This window comes from Aphelocoma coerulescens, chromosome 15 (assembly GCF_041296385.1).
Source record: "Aphelocoma coerulescens isolate FSJ_1873_10779 chromosome 15, UR_Acoe_1.0, whole genome shotgun sequence".
Lineage (NCBI taxonomy): Eukaryota > Metazoa > Chordata > Aves > Passeriformes > Corvidae > Aphelocoma > Aphelocoma coerulescens.
The window spans coordinates 3308251-3324247 of NC_091029.1; the positions used below are offsets into that span (position 1 = coordinate 3308251).

General features: G+C 47.6%; 1 protein-coding gene across 1 annotated transcript in view; it reads left to right on the plus strand.

Annotated features, from left to right (window-relative positions):
• Nucleotides 1–15997, plus strand: part of SETD1B (SET domain containing 1B, histone lysine methyltransferase) — a 44067-nt gene that overhangs the window by 17165 nt on the left and 10905 nt on the right. Inside the window, exons 7-8 of the mRNA XM_069031323.1 lie at nt 12441–13211; nt 15755–15925. Of these exons, the coding sequence (XP_068887424.1) occupies nt 12441–13211; nt 15755–15925 (942 nt within the window). The remainder of the gene's footprint in view (nt 1–12440; nt 13212–15754; nt 15926–15997) is intronic.

Below are 15997 nucleotides of genomic sequence, written 5' to 3' on the forward strand. Positions count from 1 at the left end.
GTGACATCAAGGACAGATGGTGTTTGTTTTTCCTGGGCCTTTTGCTGTCCTGATCGAGGAATCTGATGTCTGCTGCTTTTGTGGGTGGTGTGAAGTTGGAGTTGCTCTCTTACATCCAGATTTTTTCCAAAAGAGCTGTGTTTGGCGGTGAGCAGATACAGTTTTGTGCTTGTGTCCAAGCGGCATGTCCTCCTCCCGTGGTGCAGCATCAACATGTGTTGCCCACACCAGGAAGACATTCCCAGTGGAGCCTGGGGAGGGATTGCTGAAGTAGGTGGCTTTTTTCCAGGTTTCCCTTTTCCCAAAGGAGCTTGTTATTTCTGGTGTCTTGTGTATCCCAGGCAGAACAAAATATACCTAATAGAGGTGATGGCAGTGCTGTTTGGTGGAAGCAGGAGCTGGTGTGATGTTGGCACGTGGCTCTGGGGGCTGTTTCCCAATCCAGTCCTTGTTGCTAAGCAGTTGCCAAATGTGGCATTTTGGTCGGCAGATGTGGCTCAGAGTTTCCAGTGCAGATAATTGAAATATTGTCTTTGAAGGATGCAGATAAATGTGAGCAACTGTTATCATGGTGCTACAAGCATTTTGCTATTGTCAGGAGAAAGAAATACTTGGAAAATATGAAAATCCTTCATACTGCATGAAATTATTCAAATTGCAGTAAGACGTAAAGGGCAATCTACCAGTGGAATGTGTGCCATGGAGATGTGTGTGAAAGGATGAATTTTGACAAGGGAATCTCAACAAATTTATTTGCTTGTTAATATAGTGTCAGGTATCTCCCAAATTACCTCAGAAAAGTGGTAACAGCAGATAGGTTTGCAAAGCTGAGGTGTGTTCCAGGTCAGTGAGAGGCATGCAGGTGGTGAGGGTTTGGTGGCAAGGGGCGGCCTGGCCCTAGCAGAGCCCTGATGGAGGGTGTTGTCCTGATGCTGGGGTTGCTTTTAAATTCCCTGGGAGCTGGCATCATGCTGGGGGCACCTGGCCTGGCTGCAAGGGAGCTGTGAACCCTGCTGGGTTGGATGCTCAGGCTTCAGCTTGAGGAAGTCTTGTTGCATGGCTTTGTCTTGGGTCATTGCTGGGGCACACATGCTGCAGTCAGAGAAGTGGCAGTTCATGCAGTATTTTTACTATTTTAACTGAGCTCTGGTATCAAGAACATTGCACAGTGTAATTGTTCTAGTGAAGCACAACCTTAGTATCATGTCCAGTGAGATGTATTGATGGTGGTCTGTGATATAAGGACCACTGTGCAGCTCTGGTGCTTCAAAAGGTGCTGAGGCCAAATGGTGCTAAGTAATAAATGATGAGCTGCAAACCACCACAGCAGCTGTTCCTGCAGAACTGCTTAAAAAATAAAAAGATGCCCATGCCTTCCAGCTGGGCACCTGGATCAGTGAACAGGGCATGGAATGCATGAGCACAGAGCTGTGTTCACCTGGTTTTGTGCCTTTCTCACAACTGTTTCACATAACTCTTTAAGTAAGTAACCTGCCTTTTTAAGACTTCAAAGTAATGAACCAGTCTAATAGGAATGCTGCTTTAAAAATACAATAAAGAGCTGTGTGATGGAGAGGGGTTTAGCTGTGTCTGCTCAAGGGTGGGCTGTGGTGATGCTGTACTGCTGTGAGCTTCTGCAGGGCTTCACTCATCCTCGAGCATTTTCACAGAGCTCTTTAAAGCAGGTAGTAAAGAAGTGAGTAAAGTAAGAGTCATCAACATGGGGAGGCCTAAAAGAGCCTGAGGGTCGGAGTGGTGGGTCTGAGGAGCAGAACATGGACCACCTGGTGCTGGCTGCTGCTGAAAGGCTCTGCCGTGGACACGCTGCCCCTCCACTTGAGCAGTCACCCGTGGGAGAGCTTGATTACAGCTCTGCTGCAAGAGAGAGCAGGAGAGACTTCAGACTAACTCATGAGTAAGCAAGGAAAAGGCACATTTTTACCTTTTCTTGGCTGTTTTGTTGGGAGTTATTTCCTTTGGGTCTGCAGTGGCTGCCATGCAGCAGGCCCTCAGCAGCTCCCCTGGGGTCCCTCCTGACCAGCAGATTAGCAATGCTCAGCTCAGTAGCTGCTGCTGGACCTGTCTACCACAAACATCTAATCCATTTTTCAACCCATCTGCACCCCTGAGCCTGTGCAGTATCCTGTGACAGTGAGATGCACAGCTGAATTTTGTTCTAGGTGAAAAGTGTTTCCGTGTGTTTGTTTAAACCTCCTGCTTGCTAATTAGGGGGCAGGTGGGGAAATCAGCACACTTTACCTCTCTTCTCTTCTTTGCATATTTTATGCCTGCACAAATGGCAGTGGGAATGCAGCCCAGCTGGGGGGTATTTCTGCTCTGGTGCTTTAGAACACTTGTGGTTATACAATTTATTTTGCATATAGTGGGGATAGTTTGATAGTAAAAGTTTGGTATCTTCTTGAAGGCCGTGAGAAATGTTATGTCCTGTGCAGGGATTATTTTTGTTAAAGGATCAGTCAGCAGTTGACAGCCACAAGGGTTATGTTTCTATCTCCGAAAGGGAGTGGTAGGGGGGGAAAAGTTGCATTTCCCTCATTAGGCAGGTTTTGAAAAAGGACAGTTTGGAGGTATTTCTTGCTCTTTGTATTAGAAAAAAGGTTTATATTGTTTTAATTAATATGTTACATTCCTCAGTTGTTGTGCCTGATGCTGTCCTCTCTAACTGCGTGCACTTAGTTAAATCTGAGCACAGCAAGAGAAGGAAAATCTAAGCAGGAAATAAAGCAGTGAAAAATTCAAGATGCCTCAAGAGAGAAGAGAAATGTTACCAAAGGGGAACTGTTTCTTGCTGGCCTCACCCTTACTTTTGAGGAAGAACATCTACTCAGCTGCTGGGAATAGGCTCCTGAGAGTGAAGCATCTCCCATGGCCTTGCTGGGTTTTAATGCATCTACGGCTTTGCTGGGAAGGACTTGTTAGGTTTGTGTTGTAATGCTCAGAAAATGAGGAGCTGCTAAGCTCATTAGGGTGCCACTCATCATTTGTGGCCACTGCTGCGAGGGACTCACAGCCTGGCCACAGTCGGGGAGGGTTTGTGTCTCCTGAGCCTGAACAGGACACTGAAAATGCTGCCATAACTGTGATAGCCACGTGATTTCAGATACTCAAGGGTACAGTAGTACTATGTAAAAGGGGAAGAGTATCAAACTGGCCTAGTTGTGCTGATTAGAACTGTTTAAATACAGCATGTGTACAACCTATTCTTCAACTGGCTGCTATCAGCTGGGAAGCTAGACTGTTTTCCATGCTTATCTCCTTTCTTATCACCCTCTTGGTAGCAAGATCTGAATTCATGGCTCCATTTGACCCAAGGTTTAAGTATGAGGGTGAGGTCAGGGGCTGGCATGTGAGCTCCTGCCTGGCACTGAACTGTGAGGGATCTGTGTACTCTGCACATGCAGTTATTGCAGGGTGGTGTTTTTTTTTTACTTATAGGTGGACTCTGATCTAATGTTGCCAGTTCCCTTTATTTTCGATTGCAAAGTACCTTCTTTAGAAATGTGGGTGCATTTCTGCACACCAGTGTGAAGAGCAAGACAGCATTACAGAATCATTTGGGAAATGAGTTCTCTGTGTACAGTGGGATTTCTTCTGAATTCATTGCTTTTCTTTGCATCTTTAGAGGAGCAGATGCTGCCTCGAGCTCTGCATTTTTTTTGTGTGGACAGACCTTAGAATAAAATAATAGCTGAGGTGGCAGAAAATGACAGAGGAGGCCATTGCACGCATGCCACTGCCTTTCTGTTTTTCAGAGAGACTGTTCAAGTTCCCCTGTTGGATTTGGCTGGTTAGTTCCCAGAACTCTGCATCACTGAACCTGGTGTCTGAAAAGGGCTTTACCTGGGTAAAGTCAGTCTGGCTGTATGAAAGTCTTTGGGAGAAGCAGAGAACATTCCCTGACTAATTTATCTGTAGGGGGTATTTTCTTGCCACTCTACCATCCTTTTATGCATGACTTAGCTTCCCAGCCGACTAAAGCCTTTGAAGTTAGATTGCAAATAGCTCTTCAGTTATCCCTTCCCCCCATCTAAAATAGGGAAACCAGAACAACCATTGCTGTGGAAAGAGCCTGCCTTGTTACATGGCTTCCCAATGTTAACACCCCTCTCTTTTCCTCCTTCCTTTTCCCTACCTCCTCCTCCCCCCCATAAAGAAACCCTTTTTTTTCCCTTAATAAGATCTACTTAAGACTTGAGGGAAAAGGCCATGGTTCCATGAGATGGTAAATCCAATTTTAGGGTGTTTCATATGTGATGAAAAACACTGTGGCCACATGACGCTGCCCCTGAATTGGCACACATTCGCCCTGCCAGTTCGGATTTGTCCACATAATGCAGGAGGGGCGACTGTCCAGGCCAGCCTCACATGGGGGCATGCACAGGCTGCCCAGGCCTCCCTGAGCTTGGGCTGGGAGCCAGGGACTCCCCATCTCATACTCTCACTGTATTTTGTGACCTACCCAGTTGGATGTTCACGGCGGTCTCCGCTCAGATCTGCACGGTCAGGGAGCCTGGAAGTTTCCAGTCTCGGCATTGCTGAGTGTGGGCCCCAAGGATGCTATGTTGGCCTCTCCTTGCAGACACTGGAGAGTCTCTTGTGCTTGGGAAGCCCAGAGACAGTGTCTGCCTTCTCCAAATATCCCTTCTTCGATGATCTTGCCGACAGGAGCGGTGTAACCACATCATATGCCATGAGATTTGCAATTCAGAGCCTCCTCCTTTTGGAAGGGAGAAAGACCTGAATTAAGCCATCCCCTTTGTGGAAGGTGATGCACTTACTAACATACAGAGCAACCCCCTCAACCTAGCTCTCTTTGCCAGTTCATCTCTTCAGGATTTCTGCTGAGGCAGATCTGGCAGTTGTTTTCCCACTGGTTTAATTCCTCGCTCTGAGGATTTCTGTCCTAGGAAGCTCTTGCAGTGGCCTCTTGAAATCCACATTGAAAACTGGACTGTTGTGCTGTCTTGCCAAGAGAATGGATTTTTGAAAGTACTGAATGATGATTGAGTGTTCTCCCCTTGGGATCACATTCCTCAAGTTGTCTTTTTTCTGGATCAGTAAAGATCTGTTTACCTCAGACTGCACCACATGGGCTTCCCTTCTCTGTCTTCTTGCCTCACCTAGAATTGTCTGTCCTTCCCTGCATCACTTGCTGAATGAAAGAAGTTTTTAGCCTCGTGGAAATGCCTGGAGGCTGCCTCAATGGGTGTTTCTTACTCCAGAATCCATTTCGATTTCTGGAAGGAAGAATCCATACATCATTTCCTACAGCCACTGGAGCGCCGATGTACAGTCAAGTAAAAACAGCCTGAACCCCTCCTGTTCAATCATTGCATTAATTTTCTCCTATTTTTTGTGTGGTTTTTGTGTGGACCATTTCATGCCCTGTGTCACATCAGGGGCTTTGGTTTGGGAAATACTGATTTAAGCTACTGCTCAGTTCCTTTCCTTGGAGATGTTGATGTTATTCCACTGTCCTGCAGGGAGGTAGGATAATCCCCTCTAGAGTCTGAAACGGGGCCTTGAAGTGTTGAGACCCATTTCAGCTGCTCGGTGCATGTGAGGGCCTGTAGGAAGTGTGGTGTGGATTTGCACGAGGCTGGGATGCTCTTTGCCACTGCTGTCCATCCTACAGGAGTCATTTTAGCTTGTTTTGTCATCTTGATTCACTAGATTTTCTGATGATGGCATGGACTGTTGGGCAGCTGTCCAGCTCTCCTGCTGTCCTTAAAACATAAGTCAATTTACTTCTGTTCCTGGTGTCAGGAAATACTGGAAGTGACTGAGGAGACCTTTTCCCTTTGTAAACATTAGCCCCATGTACCTCCCCCTCTCAAGAGCCCTTCCTGCCCTACACTTGCAGCCCAGTTGAGCTGCTTCCCTGCATCCTTCCAAATCCGTACTTGTGGCATCTCCCCATGTGCAGGATGGTCTAATTAGGGACCAGCACCCGATGGAGCACATTGTGAGCCACAAACAAGCACGTGGCATTTCCTCACCCCTGTCCCCCTCTTCTGAGACCAGCAGGGCCTTCTAGGGAATTCTCCCTCTGTCCTTCTGTGGTTTGAGATAGCAACTCAAAGTTCCCTCTTGGCTTTAGGAAGGAAAGTTAAGTGGCGTAAATTGGGCTGGTGTTCGCAGTGCTGTTTGTTTACAATGAGCACTTGGATATTATTGTCACTTGTTTTACTTGTTGGGCAGCCCTGTAGGTGTGGGGAGCACTGTGTGTGCCAAAGAAGTGCTGCAAGTAAGCACCAGACCAAAACACAACCTGAGCCAACACAGTGTGTGTCAGGTGGGATATTGTCATCATAGAGAGCTTGAATTCTCTTTTTCAGGTAGTGAGAGGTACTTTGGCAATTGGTAGTAGAGAAACCAAAACAGCCAAGGCATGTCCCTCCTTCTGTGAAAAATCCCTGTTCCATTAGGGCCTTTTTGGTGTCCCTTTTTGTGGGATACAACATTGAGTCCATTGCTCTGATCTGTGTGTTTGCAGCCTTTGCTTGTGAGTTCATTTATAAAGTGCTGTATAAATATATAACTATATAAAAACCTTGCAGTCTTCTTTTCTAGAGATAGAATCACATGTTGCTGGAGATATTTTATAATCACTGATTTGTAATATGTAAATCTTTCCATTTGCCAATTACTGAGCTGAGCATTTTATTATAGTGCAAACACCAGAAAGTTGTCCCAATTAAAAGCTGGTTTGGTTGCCCTCGCGGGCTCTGACTACAGCAGGAGGACGGGAGCTCTCTCAGCTGCCCAGAGGAGGTTGAAAGACCTGACTAACTCACGGGGAGGAGGCAGCAACCTAATTCCAGTATCAATCCAGGCTACGGTGGTGGTGGGTTGGCCACCGTGAGCCACCACGGGCGCTGGGGACAGCACAGTGACCTGACCAAGTTGGAAAGCTCACCCAGGAAAGTGTAGGCAGTGTTTGCTCTGTGTTTTTGCTGCTGGACTGCTGGCAAACCACCTGGAGTGACTCTGCCCTCTTGTACTCCACGTCTGCAACACCAGTGAAGCACCGCCCTTGTGCGTGTTCTTCCCGAGGCAGGGCTATAATTATGGTTAGCAAAGTAAAAATACTGGTGTGCATTGTAAATAAGGCGCCGAGTCTGCCTTGTTCACGCCTGACACGGCGAGGTGTGAATGCTCAGCACAGTCCCTCTGCCATGTCATCGTGCCCTCCCAGCAAGACAAGAGGGCAGTTCAGAGCCATGGCTCCTCCTCATGTGCTTTTCCAGGAACGTGGAACCTGCAAGCTAAAAGCAGATTAAAGATGAACAAAGCAATACTCTCTGAAGCCCTCGCTGGACTTGTAGATTTTGGGTTGCAAGAGGTATTTGATATTTACTCTGTTAGCAGAGTGAATGGTGGGATTCTCTGGGCTGAACTTGAAAGGAGTTTTTCAGTGATGTTGTCTTGGAGGAAGAGTTGCAGGGGGCTGGTTGGTGGCCTCAGGCTTCATTTTTGTTCTGGATGGTAGCATAAGAAATGTGGCAGGTTTGAAATGTCTCATTCTCTTTAACGTGCTCTGCTGAAGGAGTCTGGGGAGAGAATTGTGAGATAGAGAACTTGAGCTGGTTTCACCCAGGGATCACGGCACTAGGGCTGTTTCCCTTGTCAAACACAGAGCACAGGCAGTGAGGAGCCTGGTGTGAGCCCAGCGTGGAGGCAACTGGAGTTGGGGTATAGGAGGTCAGAGAGACCTGGAGTCTGTTCTTGACTCTGTCAGCAACATGGTGTATGACCCTCTTCAGTCAGTTGTCCTCTCCTCCTCACCTCTGAAGGCTTTTCTTTCCCTGCTTTTTTGTAAGGATAAAGTGTGAGATGAGCACTTGTGAAGTTTTTTCAACTCTTGGTTGGACTTAATCCAAAACCAAGTGATGACTGTTTAACCAGGGTAGGAAAACTTTTTTGTCCAAGAGTCCCTTCTGATTTTAGTTCTAGCTTTATTGAAAAACATGAAGGCTGGTGCCCTTGTACTGTGCTGAATGCCATCGATCCTGCATTTCATTATTTTGATGCACCAGAGCTCAGCCAGGTAATGCCAGAGTAGTTGCTATGTTCAGTGGTACAATTCCCTGCCTCAAATATAAGTAACTTAGTACCCAGCAGAATGTTTAAGCAGAATGAGCTGTAAGCTGATGGTATTCACAGTGTGTTCTGAAATTCTGAGTAGATTCTTTCTCAGATGGCTTTTTAGAAGGAAATGGAAGGATGTGAAGTTTCTCTGCCTGTAAGAAAGGTACTGAACAATGTGTACAGTGAAGGTCCCAGTTGCTGCCAGGGCTCCCCTGGGTCAGGGGATGGAACAGCCTCCTCACATCTGGAAGCTGCCAGTTCTGCATGCAAATATTAGGATGTAGTTTTTTTTCTCTGGAGGTACTAACATTTGCTTGCAAAATGCTGGGTATGGCTCTGAGGTGGGATCGATACCCTGCAGCCACTGGCCCTACCCTGTCACTATTCCAGCTGATGCAGGAGTGGCATCCCAGGATGTTCCCTCATTTAACTTAAGAGTCTCTGCACACTGTGCTGGTGTTAAAGGTGGCAATTAACATTTTGGGTGAACAGTGAATGAGGCCATTTATAACCAGTTACGCTGACATGAATCTCTCCTAACAAATTTGCATCATTAAAGAACCTTTGGAAAAATGTGTCATGCGTATAATTAAATACCTGTTTTGCTAACTCTTAATTTAATTAATCCAAAGTAAAGATGGCAGCACAAATTAATTTAGCTGGAAATGGCTTTTCTCTCAGTAGGCTGAAGGGAGGTTTTCTGGTGGCATTGTACCAGATGACCTCAGAAACAGGCAGGTGAACTCCGGGACTGATTGACGCAGGTTTTTTTGACAGTGATGGCCGTGACAGTCTCATAGCAGTATGTATGTCATCCATCAGCTCACTTTTTTCTGCTTGTGAGAGCAAAGAGGGAGGCCAGCTAGAAGGCAGTTTCTTTGAGAGTACAGCACAGGTGCTTTTCAGCTCTACCCTGAGAGGTATTTGGTAGCAACCGTAGTAAATCCAGGTTCAGACAGGTGAATGAAAAGAAATTCAAATAACAGAAGATCTTTCTATGTCTCCCCTTGGTTTTTCTATCTGTACCTTGATCTCTTTCACTTGGTGCCTACGTTTTTCCCCTTTGGATATGAGCAGTTACAGGAAAGTCATCCGCTTTAAATATTCGTTACGCTTAACTTTCTTTAAAGACTTCCTTGTAGATGATCTTCTTTTGGTTTGACCTCTTTCCTAACCTTGTGATTCTTTCCCCCTACCCCCTGTGCCTTTTCTGATCCTTTTCTCCCTGCCATTTAATCTCATTCTTTCTCTCTGTCCATCTTGCTTGGGATAAAACTGGAGCACAGACTGTGTGCACTGTGCAAGTGGAGGTGAGTTGTCAGCCCAGCATTGTAGGAAGCAGGGAATCTGTTGTTGCTTCCTGTAGATCCATCTGAGCACCAGAAGTGGAAAAAAAGAGAAAAATCTTTCAGTCTTTCAAACATGCTGGTTATTGCTTTAACAATTCTCATTTCAGCTTAAATAAAAATTAATGTATGTAGGGATGAAGGAAGCTCTGTGCCCTAAAGCATGGAATCCTGCTAGTCCTGCCACCTCTCTGCAATTTCAGGACTGGTTTTTCTATGTGATGTTTCCTTCAAAAGGGAAAACCAGCCAAATTTATCAGGCAGGACTAATTGGTACTGAGGCTGATTAGAGGCTGGTGTGGATGGCAGTGGGCTCTGAGTGATGGGCAGGAGCACACGAGTTTCCTGAGTCAGGACTGGCTGGGACAGGCTTGAGGCTGCTGGCGCTCCAGGATGGGAGGTTGGGAGGGCTCTGGGAGGGTGCAGGGTCCTGCAGGAGGGACTGGGGAGAATTTGTGGCTTGACACTGCTTGATTCCAGTGCTCCCCTGAGGCCTCCTGAGGTGACTTTTCTCCATATCCCATCAGATGAGATGAATGTGAACTCGAAGCTGATTTTGTCTGTCTTTGGTAGCCGGAACACTCCTGGCTTTCTATCCAGAGCCGACCTTTAGCATCACCCGGCATTTGCAATTGGAGACAGTGCTTTTAACAGGGCCTTTTGTGTTCACTTATTGAAAACCAGGGTCTGTTTCACAAGAATCTTGTTTACACCTGCCACAGTCATCCTTTTTGCTCTTCCTCTGCTCCTTTCACTGGAGCTGCAGTAGTTGAAACTGCAGAATGTCCTTTCATTCCCCAGCATCCTCGGCGTGGGACGTGACCGCAATAGAGCAGCTGGGGAGAGGATGCAGGGTGTGAGACCCACTGAGAAGTGTGAGCCAGATGTGGGCAGCTCAAGGGCATGATACAACTGGGCTTTGGAAAGACTCGAGTGCAGTGGGTTATCACCTCTACTTCTTTTTTAGCTGTTCATTTTAGGGTTTACAAAACAGCCCTCAGAGTCCTCCCTGCACGCACAGATGCGCTGAAGTGACTGTGACTACAGGGGTGTCCCCTCTCCATCACTATTACCGAGGATCAATAGCTCTTGCTCAGGGTTTGCCAGGTGAATGGTGTCTCCTTGTTGGGCATTTTGGGCTCTAAAACTACGAGTGGTTTTTTGTGGGTGACCCAGGTGCTGCGGGAGGCAGTGAGTTTGTGCTGCAGCAGAGGAATGCGGGGAAGCCAGGGTGAGGGGAGGTGCCAGGACTGGAGGATTTGCACAGCTGCTGTTGCAAGCGTCGTGCTCAGCCTGCTCTCTGGTGGTAGCTGCTGTAGCAGAGATGACCTTTGATAAAACGGGAAACATTTGGAGTGATTTGGATAGTTGTGGTTGCTCAGTTTCGCACGGCAACAGTTTGTATCAGAGTCAACTCAGCTGCTCCTGCTTTTGTTTGCATACCCCAGTAAAAAATTCACGGGTTAAGAACCAAATCACAGCAGCTTCAATGTGAAAACTGCCAACAAAGTCTGCTCCTCAGCAGCTCTTCCCAGAACTTCCAGGTTCTCCAGTGTCTGATACTGCTCTTTCCTTTCAGACTGGGAAGACTGGTAGGAGAGCAGACAGAAGAGGCACCTGCTGGCACGAAATGTGGAGCAAATAATAAATATCTTTGAGATCCACCATCAAATTTGGCTGACAGCAGCCAGCAGGTTCCAAAACTCTTGCCAGGATTGTGATACAGAGAGGCACTGACAGACCACTTGATGGTGATCTCTTCCTGGCTCAGCTGGGCTGCCAAAGCTCCCAGGGCAGCAGGAGGGCTCTGGCCAGGAGGAGCATCCCTGCTGTGCCCTGGGCTGTGCTGGGGAACGCATGGAGGCTCTTTACTGACATCAGCAATGTGAGACATATGTTTGGACATTACAGGGACCCTGTCCTGTCTGCTGTCATCACTCTAGTCAAAGATCAGCACCATTCATGTGTCCCAGATAAACTGTCACTGTGTGGATATGTCTTCCGGCAGTATTTGGTTACTATATTTTGTATCAAGGTTTTGATATCTGAGGGATGTGAGAGTCATGCATGTGGATTCCTGGTGCTGGAGACACCTCCAGGACTGAAGTGCCTGTAGGACAGACACTGTGCAGGTGTGACCACGTGCTGCTGAGGACGGAGGTAGTTTCTGAGACTTTTCTTTTGTATAAGACCTAGTCAGGCAGCTCTGAGACTTGAGAGCAAGCAGGCACCCTCTGTTTTAGTCCAATTTCCATCCCTTTGGCAGCAGAGGTAGGACACAGTTTTAGCATTTTCTGTAAGTCTGTATTTCTTGTGGCTAGTAAAGTATTCATTTTGTCCCAAAACACAACATAGGCTATGTCTTTGAATCGCAGCATTTATGACTTTGATGTTTAAAAGCAGTTTAACCAGATTTGGGGTTCTTTTTTTCCCCATGTGAATTGCTGTGGTCTAGTCAAGACAACTTTCAGTAGCAGCAACCATGTGGAGGTACTGTCTTTCCACAATTAGAGGTTAGGAGTTGACAGCAAATGAGCCAGGGATTATAATTAAAAAACAAGGTAATTATTTGTGCATGGAGAAACTAAGGAATAAAAACTCACAGTGTAATGTACCTATGAGTACTAGATGCAAATAAGAGATAATGTATCTTGCAGTGAAGGACGTTTGGATTGTGTGTATTTCAGCAAGCATGGGAGCAGTTCCTCCTGCTACATAGAAGCTGAGGGTTTTGTTCAGTTGGTGCTGATGCTCTTTTAGAAAGCTTTTACCTCTCTGATTCCTGAGGTCTGACACAGAAGAGAAAAGCTTCAATAGGCACCAGCTGCTCAGTGGGCCCTGTCTTTTCAGAGCATCGCTCGCTTTTCTCCGTTCCCAATTAAAATGTGTGTTAAACTTAGCTTTTGTTTGAAGCAGCCCAGCGCTGTGGTATTTAATGTAAAGAGAATGTGCTCGTCACCTTTTTTCCCTCTTTTGTGGCAGGGTCAGCATTCCTCAGGGGAGGACATGGAAATCTCTGACGACGAGACCAACCCTGCGCCCATCACCAGCGCGGAATGTGCCAAAACCATTGTGGTGAACTCCTCCGTCAGCAACACGGCCGTGATGGCCCCGTCGATCCCCCCGCTGCCACCGCCGGGATTCCCTCCTCTTCCTCCTCCGCCACCTCCACAGCCGGGCTTCCCGATGCCTCCGCCGCTGCCGCCGCCGCCGCCGCCCACCCACCCGGCCGTCACCGTCCCCCCGCCGCCGCTGCCCGCCCCGCCTGGGGTCCCTCCGCCCCACATCCTGCCCCCGCTCCCCCCGTTCCATCCTGGCATGTTCCCGGTCATGCAGGTGGATATGATCAGTGTCTTGGGCAACCAGTGGGGTGGCATGCCAATGTCGTTCCAGATGCAAACTCAGATGCTGAGCCGCATGATGCAGGCGCAGAACACGTACCAGTATCCTCCCTTCATAACAGGCCGGATGCAGTTTGTGAATCTTCCTCCCTACCGCCCTTTCTCAATGGGAGCCGCTCTTGCCCGCGGGCAGCAGTGGCCACCACTGCCCAAGTTTGACCCCTCGGTTCCACCCCCGGGTTATGAGCCGAAGAAGGAGGATCCCCACAAGGCCACTGTGGACGGAGTCCTCCTGGTCATAGTGAAGGAACTAAAGGCCATCATGAAAAGGGACCTGAACCGCAAGATGGTCGAAGTGGTGGCATTCCGGGCGTTTGATGACTGGTGGGACAAGAAGGAACGTCTGGCAAAGGTGGGTTTTCATGTGCTCTGGGTCCTGGGAGAGCTGTTCTTAGTGCTTGTGGCCAGGATGTGGGGTCAGCAGGGGTTTGGAACTGACTTTAAAAAACCCACAACCCTAAGTTGTTGTGTACAAGAGGAAGCTGATGTTTAGCTCCAAAAAGTAAGGTCAGATGCAAGAGAAGTGTTTGAAACCACCAGGCCTCTATTTTGTTTTCCCCACTTTGTGCAATGAGATTTGTGGGTGTTTCCAGTTCTCCCCCTCCTCAGTGCATGTACAAAGCAACAATTAACTCAAGAGCCGAACATTGGCCAAACACATGAAGAGTTCCAGGGATTAGTTGAGAAAACAGCTTTGCATGAATCCTCTGATCCTTTTCTCACCCAATTTGAAGTGTACCTCAGCCAGCAAACAGCTCTGTGATCTAACGTATGGTGAATTTGTCACTACCCAAAATACCTAACACTACAGAAAGGTTAATGCAAGCCTCAAAATTACCATTGCAGTGAATTACTGTAAAAATAACAAAACAAACCACAACCTGCAGGTAGATCCTCTGTTTCAGATGTCAGTTATCAGAGCAGTATCCTCACCACCTGTTTTTGTAAACCAGTTGTGTGTTAATTCTGGTGCCTGGGAGAGCTCCTTGGCTTTCTGGAGAGGTTGGTAATGCTGCTGCTTAACAGCTGTTTTATGACAGTGTAATTTGCTCTGGCTTAGAGCTGGCTGGCGTGACGTGCAGCAGAAACCTCTCCTCCTGACTAATGCTCAGAGCTTTTCTCCTGCCAGCGAGCGTGTGCTGACAGTCTTGGAGGAGGCCCCTGAGTTTCCAGGGCAATGAAGGAAACAGATCCAGCAAATAGTTGCAAAAACAGCAACTGAAATACTCTAGAAATTGTTTTAAACCAGACATCTGCTGTGAAGAAGCAGAAGCAAGTCAAGGCAGATCTTCAGGCTCTTTTACATCCCGAGCTATGGCTGGATTTGGTGTGTTCTTCCCTCACCTGGAATTTGTAAGCCATTTTTGGAAGGGAAGCTGACTGTCCCACAGTCCTTGCTACAGGTTGTGTTGGATGTGAGCAGTGTAATTGAAAATATGAAATTGCTGCATGGAAAACCACTGTGCTTTCTGTCCGGGAACAGAGATGCCAGAACCATTTCTGCCCCAGGGCATGTGTTACTGTTGTGTGCAGAAAAACCCCACAGATTGCAGAGCCTCCTTTCTGCTAGGGCTGAGCACCCCTGGCATTGGGGTGGGACAGGATTCCTTCTCAGTCACAAGCTGCCTGCTTTTGCAGAAAACAAAATACGAATATTCAGCTTAAGCTGTACCTTCCTATTGCTGGTGTCTGTGTGTGTGTGTGAGCATGAGGCAACTGGGCTCCTTGGTGGCAGCTGGAGGTCAGTTCCCCATGTGCTCTGCAGTCACACTGATTCTGGCTGCTATATTCCATCAAAGGCAGCTGATTGATTGATTCCAACTCTGGCAGCTGATTGACTTCCAAGAGGCATCATGCCTAGGTAAAAGATGGGAGGGTTCAAGGATAAAGCTGGTGTCCTGGCTCAGGCAGGGTGGAAAACAAATGGGGTGAAAGCTGTGAAAGGAGCACGTTGCTAGGGAAGGCAGCACATCCCATGAACCTTTTCTGCCTGAGCTAGGGGAAAGCTTTTCCTTGTTCCCAAATCTAGTGGTGGGTCAGGTTTGAAAGCCTGAATAAGATGCATTAAGCAGAGTGCCAGGGATAAGCAATCACCCCTGGCCATGGAATGCTGCCACTTGGATTCTCTGCTTGATACTCCCATTAGTCTTGTTCCCTTATTAGCGGGAAAGCTGAGCTTGTGCTGCCTCTTTGGTGATTACAGCCCACTTCAGCATGTGAGCTCTGTTAGGGTGTGCAAGAGAGAGTGTTTGGGGTGTTGTGCCATGGGCTGATGCAAGCGAGTGTCACCTCCAGTGCCCCTGGCTCTGGCAGAGCATGACATACCATCATGTGTGACATTCTCCCAGCTTGTCCACCTCTCCACAGCTGCAGAGGTCCAAATTCCTGCTCTTCCCTCACACCTCAGCTCTGGTGAAAAAGGATTTGTTGAGGCTGTGTGTCTATTTTGTAGACCCTTTGGTGTTTCAACTAAATATTTTGATGTTCCTGTTCGAGGACTGGAGCCTTCTGACAGGTTTTGTGGACTTGGGCTGTGGTTGCTAAGGAAACACAAGGATGTGTGTGATTTTTGATGCACTATATTTGGCCTTACACTCAAAAGAAGGAAGGTGTTCCCAACTGGAAGGTCTGGAATTGCTTTCAGTTATGTGGGTTAGCAAAGAAAGGTAAATAAAACGTTGTTGGGCTCACTTGCCTAAAGCACACTCCAGTTATTTGTATTATTATGTGCAGCTCTATTTCCTTTCAGGTGTGGGGCACCTTCAGATGCCCTCAGAGAAACTGATGCCCAGGCAGGGCAGTGATATTTCCCGAACCTTGACTGTCTAAATGGTTTCCAGAGTTTGTGTCCTTCCCAGGAAACTTCCCCTCTCAAATGTGCCTTCTCTGTTGCAGGCGTCTCTCACTCCAGTGAAGTCTGGAGGAGAATTGGAGGAAAAACCAAAGCCGAAGGATCGAATCGCCTCTTGTCTTTTGGAGAACTGGAACAAAGGAGAAGGGCTGGGATATGAGGCAATCGGCTTGGGCATTGGGTTACGAGGGGCCATCCGGCTGCCATCCTTCAAGGTGAAAACAAAAAACTGTCTTCCTTATGCTGACATCCCCCAGAGGAGCCTTAGGAGGACAGACCTCGCTAGG